Consider the following 21,902-nt stretch of genomic DNA (forward strand, 5'->3'; position numbering starts at 1 on the left):
GGGGGGGGGGGGGGAACCATTGAGCGGTGCCCTCCGATGACATTAAACCTGGACCTTCCAGCAGTACCTCACCTCAGCAATGGGTCTTCTGCCTTGCAGTGCGTGTTGCCTAGCCACATCTGGCCTTGTCTTCTCCAGCTTTCCTCATCCAGCCCAAATTGTCCAGCCTCATCTTATCCTATCTGTCTTGTCCAGTGTGTCTTTGTCCACTCTTGGTCTGACTCTCTGGATCTTGACCTCTTGCTTGGACCTGACCACGATTGCCTGCCCACCCTGGACCTGACCACTCTTATTGCTGCCTGCCCCGACCTTGGCCTGTCTCTGACTCTTGTTAGTCTGCTGCCTGCCCTGACCCGCCTAAGTCCTGCCGGCCACCAGAACCCAAGGGCTCAACCTGTGGGGGAAATGGCTGGTAAAGGTGAAGCTCCAGATTTTCGCACTCAGGGCATGTTTGCCAGCTGCCGGTGTAGGACTCATGGGTTTGCCCTCAAGGCTGTGTGAACAATGCTGCAGCACAAAGGACTCATACACCTGCTACCCTTCACAGTCTGTTTGCAGAACTGGAGGTGTAGGATATCTATTGAGGTTCTGTCCCATGCTGTATAGTTTTGATAGACCCCAGACCTCACTCCTATAGAAGACAATTCATTAAATGATGTTATCAAATAATTTTAATAGTAGTTTTACTGTTTTTTTTAATTTATTTATCTAGAGGTTTCTTTGAGCATATAGGCTCTTAGAGCTTTTTCTTGTAGTGTCTTTAAAGCCAATTTAAAACTCCCAAATACATACATAGGCTCTTCCCACAATTCCAGTTTGTAGTTGTTTAAAGTTGAGGCCACAGTGCCAGATGGAGTCAAAGGCAAAATCAATGAAACATGCAAATATTCTCCCTGAGGTGTTCTTTGCAGGTTTGTTGATCAGTGTTTGTAAGGTAAAGATATGGTTAGTGGTTCTGTATTTTGGGCAGAACCCAATCTGACTTCTGTGCAGATGTTTACTGTTAGGAATTTTAGACTTTATTTGTTGAAGACATTACAGAATAGTTTGCCAATATTACTGTTGACAAGGATCCCTCTGAAGTTACTTGGATTAGTGGTACCCCATATTTATTGATTGGTGTAATTAACCCCTCTGCTCATGTCTTAGGGAAGTGGCCAAAATGTAGAATCAGGTTAAATAGTTTTACTAGTGCTTCCTTGATTTGCATATTACTGTATTTGAGCATTTGATTTAGTATGCTATTAGGACCACTTGCTTTTCTGGTTGTAGGTGTCTGCAGGCAATCTTATCTAATCGGAGAAAAATTCTTTTTCAGTCATCGCACAATTAAACTCTGGAATTTGTTGCCAGAGGATGTGGTTAGTGTAGTTAGTGTAGCTGGGTTTAAAAAAGGTTTGGAGAAGTTCTTGGAGAAGTTCATTATCTGCTATTAATCAAGTTGACTTAGGAAATAGCCACTGCTATTATCAGTAGCATGGGATCTACTTAGTGTTCGGGTACTTGCCAGGTACTTGTAGCCTAGATTGGTCACTGTTGGAAACAGGATGCTGGGCTTGATAGACCCTTGGTCTGATCCAGTATGGCAGTTTCCTATGTTCTAATCTAAGGTATTAGTGGCCTGACACTTGCAAGTTCTGTTGTGTTTCTGTTTAGCTACTGCAATAAACCAGTTCTCCATTTATACCCTGCGGCACAGCATGGTTCTTGTTCCATTTATTTCCTCAGGCTTCTAGTTTCTTAGATAACACCAATGTCAGCAATCAGTACTCTGTGTAAAGCTCCATCCTGCCCTGTATGATATCAGTCTGCGCGCACTATGAAGCCCCGCCCTTCGTCTCTGTGATGTCATCAAGCAGTGCCCAGCAGGAAGAGGAACCGCCTGCGTTGGAGACAGAGGGAAAGAAAGTGTTGTTTCTTTTTTTTTTTCCATCTTCTAATTTGCAAATTGACAGCTGCAGTTTGAAGCCAGAAGATAGTCCAACTCCAAATCTTATCTTCTTTCCTTCTTCCCCTCCGCTCCTGTAACAGCCCAGGAGCTGCAGTACAAGAGGCAAACGCGCACCTTTCCCCAGCCAGAAAAAGAACCCCCGATTCATTTCTAATCCTGAAAGCAGCAAACGCAGAGAGGGAAATGCCTGCAGGAGTTTCTGCTCAGGTAGGAGATTGCCCCAACTTTCTGCCCTCTCTACAAATATTACTTCAGCTTTCCAACTGGGACACTGTAGAGTCAGTTCTGACTTTAATCAGAGCTGTCAAGTCTCACCCATTCGGCAGGAGACTCCAGTACAAGCAGCCCAGAGTCGTATTGAAACCCAAGTGAGCCTAGTTTTAAAAATGGCTGTGAAATCGGGCTCACTGCCAAGCAGCTCCTTGTCTCCCCAACTTCTTGGTTTGAAGGAAGGAGGTGAGGGCAGGATCTGAACGTCTCAGCAGAAAGCTTGCAGTGTCCCCTTGTGCCCCACCCCCTCTCCTGTCTCATGCTCTTATTGGGAGCCTCTTGGGAGAGGAGGTGGGACAGTACAACCCTCTGAAATAACTGGGGGTCCAGCTGCAACAGCGCGTTGGGTCCTGCTCCCTCCCTTCTCGTGCTGAGCTGGGAGTCTGCTGAAGTGAGTTGCAGATGGGAGGAAGGGACATAAAGTGAGAAGGAAGAAAGGGAGACAGAGAGTGCAAGAGACACATATAGATGAAGACACAAGGTAGGGAGAGGGGCTGGAGAAGAGAGACAAGAAGGTACAGGGGAAAGAGGGGAGAGAGACAGAAAGGAGGGAAGAAATATAAACATGAAATGAGGGTGAGGAGAGAGATTAGAAAGGCAGAGGAATGCATGAAGTGAAGGAAGAAACTGCCACAAGGGAGGAAGAAGATGAGAAACAACACAAGAAGTCATGGAGCAAAAAGAAAGAGACGAGGCACAAGGGAGGGAGAGGGAAGTGAGACAGGAGAGGGAAGAGGCAGTGTGTTATCATGATTGAAATACTTTCTTAACTTTATTTAAAAATTGTGCAGGTGGGGGACTAGGGCATGTGCTGAAAACCTCCCTCTTAAAAATTGTTTCCCTTTAGCAGCTCTGCCTTAATAGAATCCCAAGCAAATCGGGGGGGGGAGGTGCATTAAAGGCACTTTGGGACTCTTCTGAATGTAAGGAGAGAGATCAGGATTCTCAGAAAATTATATTTTGAGTCCCATGTTCGGTGTATGACTGGTTTCCAGTTGATATAATTCTGCTCTGGGACTGTGTGTTATTACTGTGAATTATAAATACCCAGAAAATGCTCTCCCTGTCCTGCTCTGGGAGCTCTCTTGATGGACGAGATGCAGAAGGTGCTGAGTGTGGAAGGATTTGTGTTTCAGGTCCCAGTAACCTTCGAAGACATCGCCATCTATTTCTCCCAGGAGGAGTGGGAGGATTTAGAAGAACAGCAGAAGGAGCTTTACAAGGATGTAATGATGGAGAATTATCAGACCCTGATGTCGCTGGGTAAGGGATATTTTTGCACTTTTATTACAAGTTCTGGGCCATCATTGAAAAAGCAATTCTTAGTGTGGTGTGTGTCTTGGTGTGAGAGATGGGAGAGTTGATCAACACATTCAGGCTGATTCAGTAAAACATGTGGGAGAGCAGGTGCTCTGAGTTGAGCGCCCGCTCTCCCGACGCCCGCCCAGGCACCTCTTCTGGGCACGCGATTCTGTACTTAAATGAAGTGTTGCGCTAATAAGGAGATGCTAGGGACAATAGCACGTCCCTAGCATCTCCTTATTAGTGGAAGCAGCGACTGTCAGCGGGTCCGACAACCAACGCTTAATTTTATCGGTGTCGGTTGTCGAACCCACTGACAGCCATGGGTTTGGAAAATGGATGCCGGCAAAATTGAGCGTCCGCTTTTGAGCCCGCCGACCGGCAGGTAGATTTTATTTTTTGGATTTTTTTAATTTTTGGTGCCTCCGACTTCATATCGCTATGATATTAAGTCGGAGGGTGTACAGAAAAGCACATTCTGTACACTTTCCTGGTGTTTTGTAAGGTTAATGCCTGCCAATGTGTGGCTTGGCCGCACATTTTACTTTCAGTATTCCGGGTAATAACTAGTAGGCTCATCAACATACATTTGCATGTGATGAGCGCTATTAGTTTCGGGGTGGTTGGCCGAGTGTTTTCCACACGCTATTACACCTTACAGTATAAGGGGTAATAATAACGCGTCTAAAACGTGCGGCCAAACAGTGCGCTCGGCTGAGCGCACCATTTTGTATCAGCCTGTAGGTTTGGGGATGTGTGAGAAAGGAAGTGAGAAGATAGATATATCTCTCCAAACCTCCTGATCCTGGATATGTCCTCTTCATACACAGCCCCACACCAAGCCTGAAAAATCCCTCTCCAAACCCACCCATCCCAGTCCTTTTTACACCATTAGTCCAGAATTCTTCCATCCTCCCCCTAGCCCTCCTCCCAACTTAATTTCTTATCAACTCATCCTCTCCCTCTCTCTTTACCTCACTTTAGATCCACCTCCTTTCTGCCTTATCTCAAATTCTCTGCATCTGTTTATAAGATCCTTTTACTTCCATCCAAAAAAAGCAACCAAAAGAGCAAATTATCCATATACATACAAAATGTCAGGTAATGATTTTATTTTCTTTTTTAAATAAATTAAATTCATATTTAATATGCAGGTCTATGCAGATGTTCTGCAGACTTTTCTAACTCTACACAAAATCTACTCCTAAGCTGCCAGAAAACAAAACTGTGGACATTGGTTATAATGAGGGTACAATGAATGCCACTCATGTCTATTCCAGTGGGTTATAATCAAAGTCCCATATTTCTTGCAGCAGCTTAGGGGTTCAGTCTATCAGGCCAATGCAATACCGTGCACTCAGGTTGGCACACTGAGTAACCCGTGGTTGGACGCACGTGTTAGTGTGTCCAAAATAGCCTGTAGCTAATAGCGGTCATCATTCTATTTATTTATTTATTTAGCCATTTTATATACAGTCGTTCCAAGTGACGATCACAATGGTGTACATCATGACATAAATATCATAGGCAGACAGTTACAGTCACTTGATGTGCCCCTATGTCATACATTTTAGCGAAAGACACGCACATTAACTAAGGTGGTCGGGGGAGGGGAGATGTGCAAGGACAGGGGAGCGGGGATGATGGAACAATTTTTAGCATACGGTGTGGTGGGGATATAAAGAGGGGGGGTGAGAGAAGAAGTGTCAGATACATTTATTTGTGCTGGGGTGGAAAGAAAGTGGAAATAAGATTAATAGGTTCATCATGAGATTGTCAGTGTAGGAGCAAGTGATAATTTCAGAGAGGTTAAGTAAGACTGTAGGCATTTTGAAATAACCACGTTTTGAGGTCACGTCTGAATTTCTTTGTTTTCGGTAGTCGGGCGTAGAGTCTGAGCTAGAGAATTCCAAAGTGGAGGGCCTGCGGTGGAGAACACGCGGTCTCTTATTTTTGTTAGATGTGTATTCTGCAACGATGGCACAGCTAGCAATCCTTTATTATGACATCTCAGTGATCTGTATGGTTGTAGCACCGCCCCTACCAGCCCAGTGTTGTCAGAATGGAGGGAGGAATGTATTAATGTTAAGACACTGTAATGGTTGCGGGATTGTATGGGTAGCCAGTGCAGATCCATCAGTGATTGTGAGATGTGATCGAATTTCCTGGATCCTGTTAGGAGTCTTGCTGCAGCATTTTGTAGTAGTTGTATATATATATATATTTTTTTTTTTATAAGACCTTCAGATGCTCCGAGAAATGATGGTTTGTAGTACCATACGGAAGTCTGCATGAGCCAGCAGTGGCTTCAGTCTATGTAGTAATCGCAGTTTAGCATAGCCAGATTTGAGTAATTTGTTTACGTGTTTTTCCATGGTTAGGTTCTTGTCAATCTGTACTCCTCGGTGTCTCGCACTGGTCTGAGGGTGTAATATTGAAGTCATTCAGGTCAAGCGTCTGTGGGGGGGTGTTACTGGAGGAATTCTTCTTAACAGAATGATTTCAGTTTTTTAGTGTTTAGAGAGAGTTTGAAATTGGATAGTTCATGTTGAATAGCCTTCATTTATGATGCCAGCGCCCTTACTGTATTTTCAGCGGAAGTAGTGCATGGTATGTAGAACTGAATGTCATCTGCATATAGGTAGAAGGGGATTCCTAGATCAGATAGTCATTTACATAGTGGTAGCATGTAGATGTTGAATAGAATTGCGGATAGTGCTGAACCCTGGGGGACACCAGTGTCGATCGGGAAGGTGTCGGAAATATGGTTGCCCAGTTTGACTTGGAATGTCCTTTTTGATAAGGGGGTGATCCACTTCTTTACATCACCATCAATTCCAATATTTCTCAGCTGATGGCATAGAAGGGGATGGTTGACTGTCGAAGGCAGCCGAGAGGTCAGTTAGCACCAGGATGTAAGATTCGTCATTGTTAAATCCCTGTAATATGGGGTCCGTTAAGGATACGAATAAAGTCTCAGTGGAGCGATTTTTTTCTTTTTCTGAATCCAAATTGGTTTGGATGTAAAATGTTGTGGTTATCTAGATGGTCTTCTAGTTGTGATAATACGGCCTCTTCAAGAATTTTGGATAGAAAGGGCAGGTTGGATATAGGTCAATAGTTTTCCCAGATGTCCGTACAGCTGGTTTTATTTATTTTCTTTTAGTTTAGGTTTTATCACTGCCTGTTTCGCTCTGTCTGGGACTGAACCTTCTACGAGAGATTGATTGATTAAGATGCGATTGTTGGAGTGATCATGCAATGTATTAGTTTTAAGCAGCTAGCTGGGATGGGGTCAAGAGGGCGACTTGTGGGTTTTAACTTAGAAATTATTTGCGAGATGTGTAATTTAGATATTCTGTCGAAGGTGATCCATTTAGCTGGTTCCTGATTTTCCTGTTCTTCTCCGGTCAGTGGGTATGCAGAAAATTGGTTATTTTTTTCTGATAAGTGATTGGCGTAGTCATTGCAGGCATTCTTAGAGAAGCAGTTGTTGCTTGAGATAGAGGACGATGGGTCTTTGATTAGAGGTTTAACGATATCATAGAGCACTTTAGGGTTGAACATCACTCCATGAATCTGTTTAGCATAGTGTTCTTTCTTCGCTTTATTGAGAGAGTAGTGATCTGTATGTTCCAAGTGATTCTGAGGTTTGGCTTTTCTCAGATTTTCTCAGTAGTTGTTTAGCGCATCTTAATTCTTCATTGTGCCAAGGTTTCTTTTGTTTAGAGGAACTCTGATAGGGTTGGATTGATTTTGTTTGGATCGGGCGTAGGGTGTCCGCTCTTTAATTAACCTTGATATCCCACGTGTCAAATGATGCAGAGGCATTAGGAAAGTTGAGGTTGGTTAGTTTATCTTTTATGGTTTCAGCGAGTAGCTCCGGCTCTGTCTTTTTTTTCTGAAGGTGAATGGTTGATGTTTGGGTTTTGAATTGTGGTGTTCAGGCTGGTTATATCAGCTTTTAGTAAAATTCATGTCGATGAGGCTATTAGCTATTACCCACTTATGCAAAAATGAAATGTGCGCCCGACGTGCACATTTTTACTCTCAAAAATGAACGCCTGCCCGCAGCAGGTGTTAAGTCTTGAGGAACCCCTAAAGTTAACAGAAAAGCAAAAAAAATACTGCTTTTCTGTAGTTCCTCTGACTTAATATTAGTGACAATATTAAGTCGGAGGAACCGAAAAAAAGAGTAAGGTAAAAAAATAAATAAATACATTTTTTTAAAAAGTCTTGCTGGCGGTCAGGTTAGGAAAAGGGACGCTCAATTAGCAAGCGTCCATTTTCCTAAGCCGTGGCTGTGCGCAGATTAGGAAACCGTCGCTCATAAAATTGAGCGTCCCTTTTCCTAACCCGCGCACAGCCGCTTCTCCTGGGCGCTGGATGCCAAGGAGGCGCTAGGGACGCACAGTATCCCCAGCGCCTCCTTTTTAACACAGCGGCTCATTTGCCTACTGCATCACGCCCCCCCGGGAGAGGTGGATGGACGTGCGTTAGGAAAGTGGGCGCTCAGTCGTGAGCGCCCGTTTTTCAGGCGCCAGTATTGCATCGGCCTGTATGGTGGTAGTTGAGAAATTTTGCTGCCATTCAGACCCATTTGCATACAATTTATATTTCCTTATCCTGCTGTAGCAGTCCAGGGTTATGGCTCCCGGTGCAGGTCCTTGGTGAGGCCTCACCTGGAGCTCTGTGTTCAGTTCTGGAGATCGTATCTCAAAAAGGACAGAGGCAGGACGGAGGCGGCCCAGAGAAGGGTGAGGTCTGTATCGGAACAGCTGTGGGATCTAAATATGTATATCTTGGAAGAGAGGAGATGCAGGGGAGATATCAAACAGACATTCAGAAACCTGGGAGATTTTAATGACGCACAAACCTTGGACTTTTTCCATTGGAAAGGAAACAGTAGACCTAGGGGGTCATGAAATGAACCTCCAGGGGGGGACGACTCAGAACCAACATTGGGAAATATTTCTTCACGGAGAGGGTGGTGGAGGCCTGGAAAGCCCTTCTGGAGGAGGTGGTGGGGATGAAGATAGTAAATGAATTAAAAAAGGAATGGGGTAAACACTGTGGATCCCTACAGGCTAGAGGTTGGAAATGAAGACAAGGTGCCTGGGGTAACAGTTGGTACACATAGCAGAGGGCACGGGGATTGCCATCCTTAACTATGGTTCTTGCAACATCGCTCGCTACTTTGATTGGGGTGGGGGGGGAGGGGAATTGGAGTCAGATGACAGCCAGTGCTGGGCCCCAACATTTACTGTCTAGGATACTGATACACAGACGTTAGGAAAAAAGTGCAGGACTGCTTCTACATCCAAGTCCCAAAGCAGAGTGCCTTCCAGTAGCATTGTCTGAATTATCAAGATATCTTATTTTAAGGTGAAAACGCTGTGGCAATGAAAGCCTTCATTTGTTTTCTACAGATTTGCGAAGAGTAAAGCATGCATTAGTGGTCTCAGCAGTGGACCTCTGGGATGGATTATACATGGGGTCACCCCAATCTGTTTTGCACCCTTTACAGCCGCTGCAGAGCTCTGCAGCGCGGGGTTGTTACTCTGAGGACGCATCTGACACCCGTGCTGCAAGATCTGCACTGCTTACCAATTAGACTGAGGGGGTTTTCAACGTTTTGGTGCTGGTTTTTAAGGTTTTACGAGGCTGGTAAGGCTCCGAAATGCTCCTTTTTTAGGCTAAAATATGGTCAGGCACTAAGATCAGCATCGCACCACTTATTAGAAGTTCCTCATTTTAAAAACTTCAAGTTGGATGAGTCGAGGCGTTGCCTTTTTTTTGTGTAATGGGTCCAGCCTGGTGGAACGTGCAGGAGAATCGTCCCTGGCAAGGTTCCAGAAACGATTAAAAACTCACTTATTCATTTGGGTCTGTGGTGATTGCATTGATTGAAATCTTCTGGAGTGGTGTGGCTATGTTAATTTCTCAATTTGTTTTCACCTCTGTTTTCTCCTCTCACACCTTCTCTCATTCCAGCCTTTTCCCTCCCGAAGGCACCTTTTCTCCTGCCTGCCTCCAACCTGCTATTCTTGCCTCTCTTTGCCAACTCTTCTTTTTTTTTTCCTTTATCCTATTTGATCCCTTCTGCAGTTATTCTTCCTTCCTGTCGCTCGGCAATGTCTGTTCCAGCACCGGCCTTTCTTTTCATGCAGCCTTACCACCAGATTCCTCCCACCTTCCCCCTTCTCTGTCCCTGATCCCTTTCACTTCCACCCCCCCCATCTGATTCGTTCATCTTCTCTTTCCGCGTCCTCTTCTTTTCCCTCTCCCTCCCTCTCTCCTCCACATGCTCTGTCTCCACTTCTCCATTCTCCATCCTGTCTGTCTCCCTGGGAAATCTTCTCCTTGATCTTTCTCACCTACACCCCCTTCTCTCTCAGCTAGCAAGGGGAGGAGAGCAGTGCTTTATTCCATGTCTGCCTCCACCCACAATCCCAGACAGACTTGAAATATTAATTGCCATAGCCATTGGAATGGGATGGGCCACTCAGGCCCCTTGCCCATTGCCCCACCAACTTCACATCCTGGCCATCTCTGGAAGTGCTGCGTGCTGCCCGGCTGACATTGCTTGTTGGCTCTCTGTGTGCTTGTGCTGGTCTCGGGGTACAGACGGATCAGCGTGAGAGATCTTGTGCAGATCTGCATGTTTTGGAAGACCATTTTGAGCATGATACAGAGAGCTGTACGGTGTTAGCTGGAATACCAAGAAAGAACATTGATTACAAGGGAATTATCCAAAGGGTAATGTGGGAGGTATGTCGCAAGGATATGGAGAAACCAGTAGATCACGCAAGTTGCGGCCTCTAGTACGCGCAAAAATCAGTCTTTCCTGCAGGCACCAATGTAGAGTCAAGATATGCCAGTGTTTTAATATAATCTGTTGAATCTGATGAGAGGGAAACGGAAGTACACAAACTGGCTGATCATTCCTAAGGCGATGACGAGTCTGCAGTAAAAGGTCCCGGTTGGCATATAGACCCCGTTTTGTATGCTCTTTTGACCACCTTAAGAGGATAACCCCTTACTAAAAAATTTTCACACACATTTCTGGTCTGACTCTTGTACTCAATTGTAGACTCACATAACCGGCATAATCTAAGAAATTCACCCACCGGATATTGACGTGCAAATTATAAGGGTGAAAACTCTGAAAGTGTAACAAATTATTTTGGTCAGTGGGTTTGGAAAAAATGGTGGTAGAGAGCCTGTGATGATGTTTGAATACCTGTAGATCCAGAAAAGGAATGGACCCACGTATGAGAGGTAATGGTGAACTGCAAGTTAATGTCAAGAGTATTGATCCACTGGGCAGTCAACTCCAACGATTCAAGGAACCCCGTCCAAATAAAAAAAATATCATCTATGAAGCAGACCCATAGATGGATATTACGCCACTGATCTGATGGGTAGATATGTTTCCTCGAACTGGGCCACATATAGACAAGCCAAGGACGGAGCCTCGGTTGTACCCATGGCCATCCCTTTGATCTGTTAGTAATATTGGTCTTTAAATTTGAAATAATTGTATTTGAGTGCTTTGGATGCTAATTCAGTGACAAAGGACGTAAGACCCTCTGAGACAGAGTTGCTGTTGGGAGTTTGCCAAATTAATTGTAGCGCCGACTCCCGTGGGATGTTAGTATACAGGGATGCAATGTTGGCCGTAACAAGCAACCAAGTGTCATCTATGTATGGAATGGATGGAAGTTTCAGAATAAAATCTGAAGAATAACAAATATAGGATTTGGTTTGGTTGACCAATGGACTAAGAAAGGAATCCCCGTATTTCGATAAGGGTTCTAATACGGATCCAATTCCTGGATCGGCAACCCTGGGCTGCTGTGAGAAAGTTCTTTTTTACTCAACGCACAATTAAACTCTGGAATTTGTTGCCAGAGGATGTGGTTAGTGCAGTTAGTGTAGCTGGGTTTAAAAAAGGATTGGATAAGTTCTTGGAGGAGAAGTCCATTACCTGCTATTAAGTTCACTTAGAGAATAGCCACTGCCATTAGCAATGGTTACATGGAATAGACTTAGTTTTTGGTACTTGCCTGGTTCTTGTGGCCTGGATTGGCCACTGTTGTAAACAGGATGCTGGGCTTGATGGACCCTTGGTCTGACCCCGATGGCATTTTCTTATGTTCGGTACTAAGTAGAACACGGGGGTATTGGGAAAAGGTTCAGATAGGAAATGTTTTTTCCTTAGAGGAAATATGTTTCTGAGCAAAACCTCTATCCAATACCTCTCAAGTGCATGCTGTAATTCCTCTGTAGGGTTGAGCTCGATGGGAATATAGAAATTAGTGTCAGAAAGATGTTGAGATGCCTTCCTGTCATATTCTGAAGTGTCTAGAATGACTGCCCCCCCCCCCCCCCCCCCCTTGTCAGCTGGACGTATAGTGCTAGAGGAATCTTTCTGCAAGGACAAACATGCTTCCCGTTCCTGTATTGATAAATTGTTTCTAGAGTGAAAAGATTTCTGTTGTTCAAAAGTAGCAATTAAAGGGTCCACTGGGCCAGGTGAAATCCATTTAGATGGTTGAGAGAGACCCTGTGGAACCAGACTTGGAGAGTTCTCAAAAAATTGGGTTACTTTAAGTTGTCGGATGAATCTGTGTGTACACACACGAGTTAGAAAAGAATCATAGCAGGTAGTGGGCACAAAAGATAGGCCCCTTTGTGGAGCTTTTCTCTCCTTTGACTCCTTACAGCAAAATATGGACTCCCCACCTCGGAATTTCTAGCGGATCAACAGCTTAGACACTTCTGCAGTGTTAAATTATTAAAGGACAACTTAATGCAGGGGAAAACATTGATAGAGGGGTATTGTGTATCTGCCGCCCTCAAAGAGGCTTAATAGCCAAAGTTTATAAATTACTGAACACTGGGCTTCCCGAGCTTCCAGCCCACACAAAGGCAGGGAACAAAGATCTCTCTGGGGATTACAACCCTGATAAATGGTCTTTAATATATGCTAATATTGGTAAGATATCGTTATTGGCTTCACTGATTGCAAACGGCTATAAACAACTGTACAGATGGTACTTAACCCCAGAAAGACTCTCTAAAATGGTTACGGGTAAGGATGGGAACAGTTGGAGAGGATGTGATTCTTTCGGTCCCTATGATCATACGTGGTGGTCTGGAGATTGTGTTATATCTCTGTGGAAACGTGCAAACTATTGGAGCATCGGTTCGGAATCAACATGTTCTTTTTGATAAGGCTTTTGCGTTGTTGCATAGCGACAATGAGATCAAAGGAGATATATCCTGAGATATACAACACCCCTTTTTGATACAACTAGGTTTAGCTGCCAGAATGGAAATGGCAAAAGCCTGGAAATCTCCAGTTTGTCCTTCCCAGCGAGTGATACTTTCGAGACCTGACCACCTTTTGTACCATGAATTTGCTGACGGTGATTAAACAACATAAACTGAAGAAATATCACTATACGTGGGACCAATATTTGCAATGGCGTGATATGACCCTTCCTGAGGCTTTCATATAGATGGCCTAAATCCGTCCACAGCAAGACTCATATCATTCCCATAGATTATCTCTGAACTACTGTACATGTGTGTGGGGGAAAGGGAGGGGACTCAATCATGATGGAAAAAAGGGTGTACAATGGTTGTTTATACTCTTTATTGTACAGTTACGTTTATCTGTTTCACCAATAAAACTGTTTATACAAAAAAGAAAAAAAAGATAGGCCCCCTTTGTAGCAGTGATAATTCAACCGCAGTAAGTTGCCGCGAAAATAGATTAAATACTTGCGGAGTTCCTAATGCTGAGACCGTGTTATTCTGCCATGTGGTGGAGGGCCGGGCGGGCGTGTATTCTGTAAAATCCCGGGCCGTCTGTGTGGTAGATACGGATGATATGTCGGAAGAGAGAAAAAAAAAAAAATGTGATGGCAATCCTGTATTCTCATTGTTGTTGGGGAGATTAAAAGAAACCGTCTTTGGAGGATTCCTGTTGTTGGAAATACCTAATGAATCATATGGTTAATGTTTTCCTTTTCATGTTGTAGGTATACTTTTCTGCATTTCTTTAGAATTTCCACTGTAGCTCTGGTCTTCGGGCCTTGTTTTATTATTTATCACCGCTCTTTAGCTGTAATATTCCCTCCGGTGCGGGGTTACCTCTCTTGTGTGCCCCATGCTTATTCCTTCCACACGTCCCCGGTACTGGGACATTTTCAAACTGTGCCCATGGGTAGGTTTTACCTGTGCGCTCTGCACCAATTTTAAAAAAAAAGCAAAAGTACCAGGACCCTCGCCTTGGGGGTTCTGAAATGACGAAGCAAGAAGCTAAATATGGGAAAAATAAGTAAATAATGGAAAATGAAATCTGTTCGAGTCATTTTCCTCCCATGACCTAACCATGCCACGAACATTGCGATGGAGAAGGTACAGAGAAGGGCGACCAAAATGATAAAGGGGATGGAACAGCTCCCCTATGAGGAAAGGCTGAAGAGGTTAGGGCTGTTCAGCTTGGAGAAGAGACGGCTGAGGGGGGATATGATAGAGGTGTTTAAAATCATGAGAGGTCTAGAACGGGTAGATGTGAATCGGTTATTTACTCTTTCGGATAGTAGAAAGACTAGGGGGCACTCCATGAAGTTAGCATGGGGCACATTTAAAACTAATCGGAGAAAGTTCTTTTTTACTCAACGCACAATTAAACTCTGGAATTTGTTGCCAGAGGATGTGGTTCGTGCAGTTAGTATAGCTGTGTTTAAAAAAGATTGGATAAGTTCTTGGAGGAGAAGTCCATTACCTGCTATTAAGTTCACTTAGAGAATAGCCACTGTCATTAGCAATGGTAACATGGAATAGACTTAGTTTTTGGGTACTTGCCAGGTCCTTATGGCCTGGATTGGCCACTGTTGGAAACAGGATGCTGGGCTTGATGGACCCTTGGTCTGACCCAGTATGGCATGTTCTTATGTTCTTATTCTGCCTCTAAACAAGGCCTGAAGTTGTGCAACACTTTTACTTTTGGCCACGTTGAGGCAGACTGATAGACAGACAGCTTGCATGTCTAAATTGCTGTCTACTCACGTCAATGTTTTTTTTAAAAAAGCCCTCCAAGATCACCAGAGGCAGGTACAGGATGCACAAATATTTCTTTCTTTCACATGCCACAGGACATGAGGTAGTGTGGATGGATCCTGTTATGCAGAGCCCTCTCCCCGGTTTCCTGCTGCAACAAGTAGAAAATTCTGCTGCAATTATGTGTGATATTTGCATAAATCTAAATTATTTCGCTTATTAAATAATTTTTATTATACAAACTAAACTTTTTTTTCAAGCGGATATCCAACCTTGTTTATTGTTGAAATGATATATTTTGTCCTTTTGGGTGTGCTCTAGCTGTAGAATATCTGGCCTCGATGTGGGTAAGAGAGGAAGAGTTGCTCTCAGGGATGTGAGAAGAGGAGGAGGGAGTATTGGATATGGTGGGATGGGAGGAGAAGAAAGAGGGGTGATAGGGGAAGAGGGAAATGAGGTTCTGAAATCTTTCGAGGGAGGAGAATAAAGTTCTAGGGAACTGGGGCTACGTAGAACGGAGAGGAGGAGGTTCTGGGAAAGGAGGAGTGCAAAGGAAGAAGTTGTGGTATATTGGAGGATTAGAGCAGGAAGAAGACGTTTCTAAGGTTGGGAGAAGAGGTGGCCCTCTCCTGGTTTCAGCACTACTTCTTCCCACATCTCCACCTGTTCTCTCTCCTTCTCCTCACATCTATTACTGCCCACACCTACCTATCTGGGCTCCCCCTTTCACACACACACCCTATTCCCTACCGCTCTATTCAGCCCACAACCCAACACATCCACGCTGAACCCTCTTTATTCAAATTTCCACCAGTTCCTGTACTCAACCCTCCCACTGGCCTTTCTGTTCAACCCACCCTGACCCTTCTATTGAAATCCTTGCCAGCCCCCCTCTATTCAACACCCTGTAGCCTCTTTATTCAACGGTGCCCAATACCCTTCCTGAGAAAACTGCCCCCCTCCCCCCACAGTGACAGCCTGTCTGGCCGTCTCCTATTCTTTGGGCACCCTGGGCCCAACCACAGTGTTCAGGCTTATGTGTTCGGTACTATTGAAAGCAGCAGTTGAGCCTTGGGTGGCAGATGAGCTGGATGTGGCCCAATGTCTTCTGCTGCTCCCTTCTCTCCCTGCAGCCCAGTCAGCATGGGTCGGAGAAATTACAACCTGCAGCAGGCCATCCTCCCCTCTACAACCCCGCTTACTTTGCGAATCACCTCGAATAGCTCTGGTCTCTCCTGCAGCGATGGGCAAAATGCACAGGAAACGGTGAATCTTGTAGCCCTTCCCATGGCTTCGAAATTACAGGAGGCCGAAGTCCTTGATGATATGACAAGATACTTATAAGCATTTCACATAGCACCCTGTTCAGGAGAATAAAGGAAACAGAATAAGGAAAAAAAACCAACCAAATGCTGAACTTATTTAGCTATCCTTCCCTACAATAACATCTTGATGTTTACCTTTTTTTTGTCTAGAAAAAGATGATTCCGGAAACAGTAATGCAGAGACACATCACTGGGAGGTCAGTGAAAGACCAGCAGGTAGAAGGATGTTTTCAGAAAGAGATGAAGAGGAAACTTGTTCATGTTCTGACAGGGGAAGCAAATGCAGGAATCAGTGCAGCTCAGAAAAGAAGCAAAGCAATTCAGCAGGAGATTCAACTCCCTGTGAGCAAAGTGCCAGTAATATCTCATCTACAGCGGCAGAACAGAGAAACCAGACAACAGAACAGAGATGTTTATGTGATGCATGCAGGATATTCCACAGATATTTTGTCATTCTAAAATCAGAGCAGGGATCACATCCTGAAGAGGGACCACCTACATGTATAGACTATGGGAAAATCTTTAGTCTAAAGAGAGAGCTACTGGAACAAGAGAAAACACACCCAGAAGAGAAGCCTTTTACGTGTTCTGAGTGTGGAAAAGGTTTCAATAAGCAGGAAGAATTAACGCAACACCAGAAAATCAACAATGGAGAGAGTCTATATGCAAGTGCAAAATATGGGAAAGGTTTTATTAATAAAGCAAACCTTACTAAATATCAGAAAATCCACACTGATCTCAGAACATTCTGTTGTAATAAATCTGAAAAATGCATCTGTAAGAAAGCAGACCTCTCACAATGCAAGAAAATGCACAGTAACAAGACACACTTCACAGTTCATCAGACAGTACACACTGGTGCAAAACCTTTTCCGTGTAATGAGTGTGGTAAAAGCTTTTATAACACAGCAAAGCTCAAAATCCACCAGAGAATCCACACAGGAATTAAGCCATTTACATGTTCCGAGTGTGGTAAAAGGTTTGGTGACAAGTCAAATCTCATAAGCCACCAGAAAAGCCATACACGAGAGAAACCATTTACATGTATGGAGTGTGGTAAAAGTTTCAAGACTAAGGAAGCACTCAGAAAACATCAGATAATTCACACAGGTGTGAAACCATTTACTTGTAATGAATGTGGTAAGAGCTTTAATTTGAAGGTACACCTCACAAACCATCAGACAATCCACACAGGAATAAAACCTTTTATATGTAATGTGTGTGGTAAGAGCTTCAGTTTGAAGGTATACCTCACAAGCCACCAGACAATCCACACCGGAATAAAACCATTTATATGTACAGAGTGTGGAAAGAGCTTCTGTTTGAAGGCACGCCTCACAAGCCACAAGAGACTCCATGCAGCAATACAACCATTTACATGTACTGACTGTGGTAAAAGCTTCACACGGAAGACCAGCCTCACAATCCACCAGAGAATCCACACAGGAGAAATGCCATTTACATGTTTGGAGTGTGGCAAAAGCTTCAAGAATAAAGGAGGGCTCACGAGCCATCAGAGAATTCACTCAGTAACAAAAGAATTTACATGTACTGAGTGTGGAAAAAGCTTCAGGAATCCAGCATACCTCAGAAGCCACAAGAAAATCCACACCGGCGTGAAACCATTTACATGTACTGAGTGTGGTAAAAGCTTCAGTCGGAAGACTAATCTCACAAACCACCAGAGAATCCACACAGGAGAGAAACCATTTACATGTATGGAATGTGACAAAGGTTTCAACGATAAGAGAGGGCTCAGGAGCCACCAGGGAGTCCACACTGGTGTGAAACCATTTACATGTACTAAGTGTGATAAAAGCTTCTTTTCAAAACCAGGCCTCACCAGCCATCAGAAAAGCATATATTGTTGTAAAGGAGAAAAATACAAGAATGACATTGATGATAGTAGTGTCAATACCATGTAACTATTCTGTGGACCATATGGAGAAAGTGAAGATTCTGAAATACCAGATGGATGCAAGCTGAGACCAAGAAAATATGGCAGAAAGATACAGAAATTGTCTCAATTGCATTGTGTACTATGGCTCTGATAAAAAAAAACAAAAAACTTTCAGGAACATCTAGATAGGTTTACTGCATATAACGTCTTATGAACTACAGAAGAAAGTTCTCTTTAGCCCAATGTAAGTATTAAGAAGAGCATTAAGCATAAATTTGAAAGACTGAGATCAGATTCTGCATAATCTACCTTGTGAGTGAAGTTGATTCCTGTCAAGGTATGAATATAATTAACCCATTTGGAAACATTTATCCCACGAAAAGTAGCCCTTAGCTTCAGCACTAGGGTTAACGCTGGTGAGAGCGGTAGTGCAGAATCTTCAGGTGAAGATAACAAACCTGGTACAGCTATAGGCTATGGCGATCTTGTTCATGGATCCACCTTAGCAGTTGACACACTACAGAATTAAATAACAAAACTAAGAGGAAGAAATATAGTTACATGGACTCCTGAATACAAAAATGAGAAAATGTACGGGTATTTTATTCCACAAATACTATTGGACATTAGCAGTAAATCTCATGCTCAATATACTCTGATTTATGAGTGAGTTTCAATCCTGTCAAGATGTTAGGATACGGCTGTTTGATATTTAGCCAGAGATAAGCTTTCTTTATTCTTATTATATAGATATATACAGTATATTTAATAGAAATGATCATATAAATTGATCAGATTTATAAGCTTAAAGAATGACTATCACACAGAGAAGGGCAATTAACTTTTGCTCTTTTATATAGATGTATCCTATAAGATAGTCATATGCACACACAGGCATTTCATATCTCAGAAGTTAGAAGCTGAAGCAAGAAACATTGAGGCCCTGATAAGCATGGACCTTTGTACACAACTCAGCACACACAAGAAGTTTGAACAGTTAATCCTAGCTACAGACTTATTTTTCTGTTTCCTAGCATATAGACAGATGGACTCAGGACCAGTGGGTTTTTGCTCCCCTGCCAGCAGATGGAGACAGAGCAAGCTGATGTCACAGTATATATACTCCTGCAGTGACTCCAGCCTGCCAGTGTTCTCCGTCTCCAGCAGATGGTGGACGTGCACCTCCCAATGGGGATTGCTTTGAGCTTTATGAAAGGAGAATATGAAATTCTAAATTTATTTATTTTATTTATTTAAGGTTTTTATATACCGGCATTCATGAAGCGATCACATCATGCTGGTTTACAAATAAACAGGGGTGCAATAAATACATCAAAACAGAAATAACGTTTTGATGAACAGAAATTTGATGAACAGAAATTCAGGAAAAGAAAGACCCGATCTCCTGCGGTGACACCTAAATGTCCCTCCCCCAGTTGAGATTTCCGTGGTCCCTCAGAGGTGTGCCTGGCGTGGACAGCTGCTAGATCAGCTGAAAGGCAGCGGGTGCAGGAGGCTGAGTGCGGCAGTGATGGCAGATGCCCTCTCCCCCCCGTAGCTGGAGAAGGTCTCTGTACTCAGCCAGTTGGCGCTGAGCTGGGGTAAGGTTTAAAAAAAAAAAAGGAGAGAGTTTTACCTGAATCAGAGACAAAGGGGTTTCAGGACTTCCGGTCTCCATTCTCGGCGCGCCATGCCAACATTTGTTCCCGCTTCCGTTGGGGAACTGGGCAGCCTGACGGGTTCAACTTGCTCTTGTTTAGGAACACGTTTGAGAAACTGGCCAGTAAGTGGGGTGAGTCTCCTGTGCCTCCGTTGCCAGAGGATAAGAAACAGTTACAGCACTCCTTTGGCATGAGGGTACGTTTCTGGGGTTCCAGGCATTTTTGTCCCTACAGGGGGACGATTTTTCAGTGGACTCAGCCTTTCGGTAGGTCTCAGTCCTTTCATCCCCGGCAGCCCAAGAGAGGAGCGGGCTCGGGTGTGGACCTTCCTAAGCTTCCTAATGAAGGTTTGCTGACCCACCTTCTGGAACAGGGAAATAGGGGGACATCTCTCTCTCTTATAGGAGGTGGGTCGAAATCACGTTGGACCAGTGGGTCCTGGATGTGTTACGCAAAGGGTATACACTGGAATTTCGCAGTATTCCTCGGGTCGTGTTCATGGTGTCCCCTTGCCACTCCCTGAAGAAGAAGCAAGCAGTGGAGTTCATGCTTCAAAGGCTCCTCAGACTGAGGGCTGTGGTTCTGGTGTCCATGTCTCAAGAAAGTATGGGGCAATATTCCATTTATTTTGTTGTTCCCAAGAAGGAGGGCTCCTTTCGTTCCATCTTGGATCTCAAGAGGGTCAACCGTCAATTGAAGGTGACTCATTTTTTAACAGAAACCTTACGCTCTGTAATAATGGTGATGCAGTCGGGGGAATTTCTGACTTCCTTGGATCTGTCATAGGCTTACCTTCATATTCCCATCCGATTGGAACACCAATGCTTTCTACGCTTTGTGGTGTTGGGGCACCATTATCAGTTTCAGGCACTGCCTTTTGGTCTCATCACTGCTCCCAGAACATTTTCCGAGATTATGGTGGTGGTAGCAGCGGCCTTGCGAAAAGAAGGAATCCTGGCGCACCCATATTTGGACGACTGGCTGATTCGAGCCAAGTTTCAGGAAGAGATCCACCTAGTGACATCCAAGGTGATCTCTTTATTGTAGGAGCTCGGTTGGGTGGTGAACCTGACCAAGAGCAATCTTCAACCATTCCAGTCGTTGGAGTATCCAGGGGTTCAACACGGGACAGGACAGAGTTTTCCTACCAGAAGTTTGGATCCAGAGATTGATGTCTCAAGTGTGTCAGTTGATGAACACCATACGCCCGACCGTGTGGTCCTACCTACATGTACTCAGTTTGATGGCAGCTACCCTGGAAGTGGTGCCGTGGGCAAGGGCACATATGCATCCTATTCAGCACTCTCTGCTATCTTCTTGGAATCCGCAGTCTCAGGATTATGCGGTTCGGCTCCACTTGACAATGGAAATCTGCTCCCCCCTTCAGTGGTGGTTGCAAAAGGATCATCTGAGAAAGAGAGTTCCCTTGTCCTGTCTGGCCAGGTTGGTACTCATAATAGATGCAAGTCTCTACGGGTGGGGGGGCTCACTGTCTGGAGTTCATGGCCCAAGGGCGCTGGAATGCCGAAGAATCCGCTGGAGGCCCAGGTGGTACAGCTGGCATGCTTGCAGTTCAGCCACAGGTAGTGGAATCAAGCGGTTCGCATGATGTCAGACAACGCGATGATGGTGGCCTATATCAATCTCCAGGGAGAAACCAAGAGCCAGCAAGTGTCACAGGAAATAGACCAGCTGATGGAATGGGCGGAAGGTCATCTGCAAATGATCTCGGTCTCTTACATTGCAGGAAAAGACAACGTAAGAGCATACTTTCTCAGCAGGGAGAGTCTGAACCCAGGAGAGTGGATGTTATCAACTGAGGCGTTTCAACTGATTGTGGATCTCTGGGGCCTTCCGTTCCTACACCTGCTGGCGACTTCTCGAAATGCAAAGGTTCTTCACTTCTACAGTCGCAGGAGAGATCCATGGACCCTGGGAATAGACGCTTTCATACAGGTCTGGCCAGAAGGCAGATTGCTTTGTGCCTTTCCTCTGTTGACCTTGCTGGGCAGGATAATTCGCAAGATCGAAGGCCACAGGGGACTAGTACTCCTGGTGGTACCGGATGGGCCCAGGAGTCCGTGGTATGCGGCTTTGTGATGACTTCTAGTGGAGGCCCCCCCTTCATCTTCCGCTGCACATGGATTTGCTTTAGCAGGGACTGCTAAAGGATCCAACTCAAGTCTGTCTTACAGTTTGGCCCTTGAGAAGGCTTGTCTGTTAAAGCATAGTTATTCCTCTACAGTGATTGCCACTTTACTCCGTGCTAGCAACTTCTCTACTTCCTTGGCTTATGTGTGGGTTTAGAGAGTGTTTGAAGCCGGGTGTGAAGAGCGGGGTGTTCTTCCTTGTTCAATTAAGATCCCTCTCATTCTGGATTTTTGGCCCTTAATTCCTTGAAGGTGCAGCTTGCTGCT

General features: G+C 44.5%; 2 protein-coding genes across 2 annotated transcripts in view; both read left to right on the top strand.

Annotated features, from left to right (window-relative positions):
• Positions 1 to 21,902, top strand: part of LOC115085947 (oocyte zinc finger protein XlCOF6-like) — a 1,095,473-nt gene that overhangs the window by 113,993 nt on the left and 959,578 nt on the right. The gene's annotated exons all lie outside the window — the stretch shown is intronic.
• LOC115085962 (gastrula zinc finger protein XlCGF26.1-like) lies at positions 1,848 to 18,475 on the top strand. The gene is made up of 3 exons (XM_029592538.1): positions 1,848 to 2,158; positions 3,358 to 3,484; positions 16,075 to 18,475. The coding sequence occupies exons 1-3, from the start codon at positions 2,135 to 2,137 to the stop codon at positions 17,847 to 17,849; spliced, it is 1,926 nt and encodes a 641-aa protein (XP_029448398.1). The 5' UTR covers positions 1,848 to 2,134; the 3' UTR covers positions 17,850 to 18,475.

Source organism: Rhinatrema bivittatum, chromosome 2 (genome assembly GCF_901001135.1).
Source record: "Rhinatrema bivittatum chromosome 2, aRhiBiv1.1, whole genome shotgun sequence".
Classification (NCBI taxonomy): domain Eukaryota; kingdom Metazoa; phylum Chordata; class Amphibia; order Gymnophiona; family Rhinatrematidae; genus Rhinatrema; species Rhinatrema bivittatum.

Bases quoted from the DNA above. Each gene is read 5' to 3' on its own strand.
- LOC115085962 (XM_029592538.1), top strand. From the start codon at position 2,135: ATGCCTGCAGGAGTTTCTGCTCAG. The intron at 2,159-3,357 runs GTAGGAGATTGC...TTTGTGTTTCAG, and splicing joins CTGCAGGAGTTTCTGCTCAG to GTCCCAGTAACCTTCGAAGA. The intron at 3,485-16,074 runs GTAAGGGATATT...TTTTTTGTCTAG, and splicing joins TCAGACCCTGATGTCGCTGG to AAAAAGATGATTCCGGAAAC.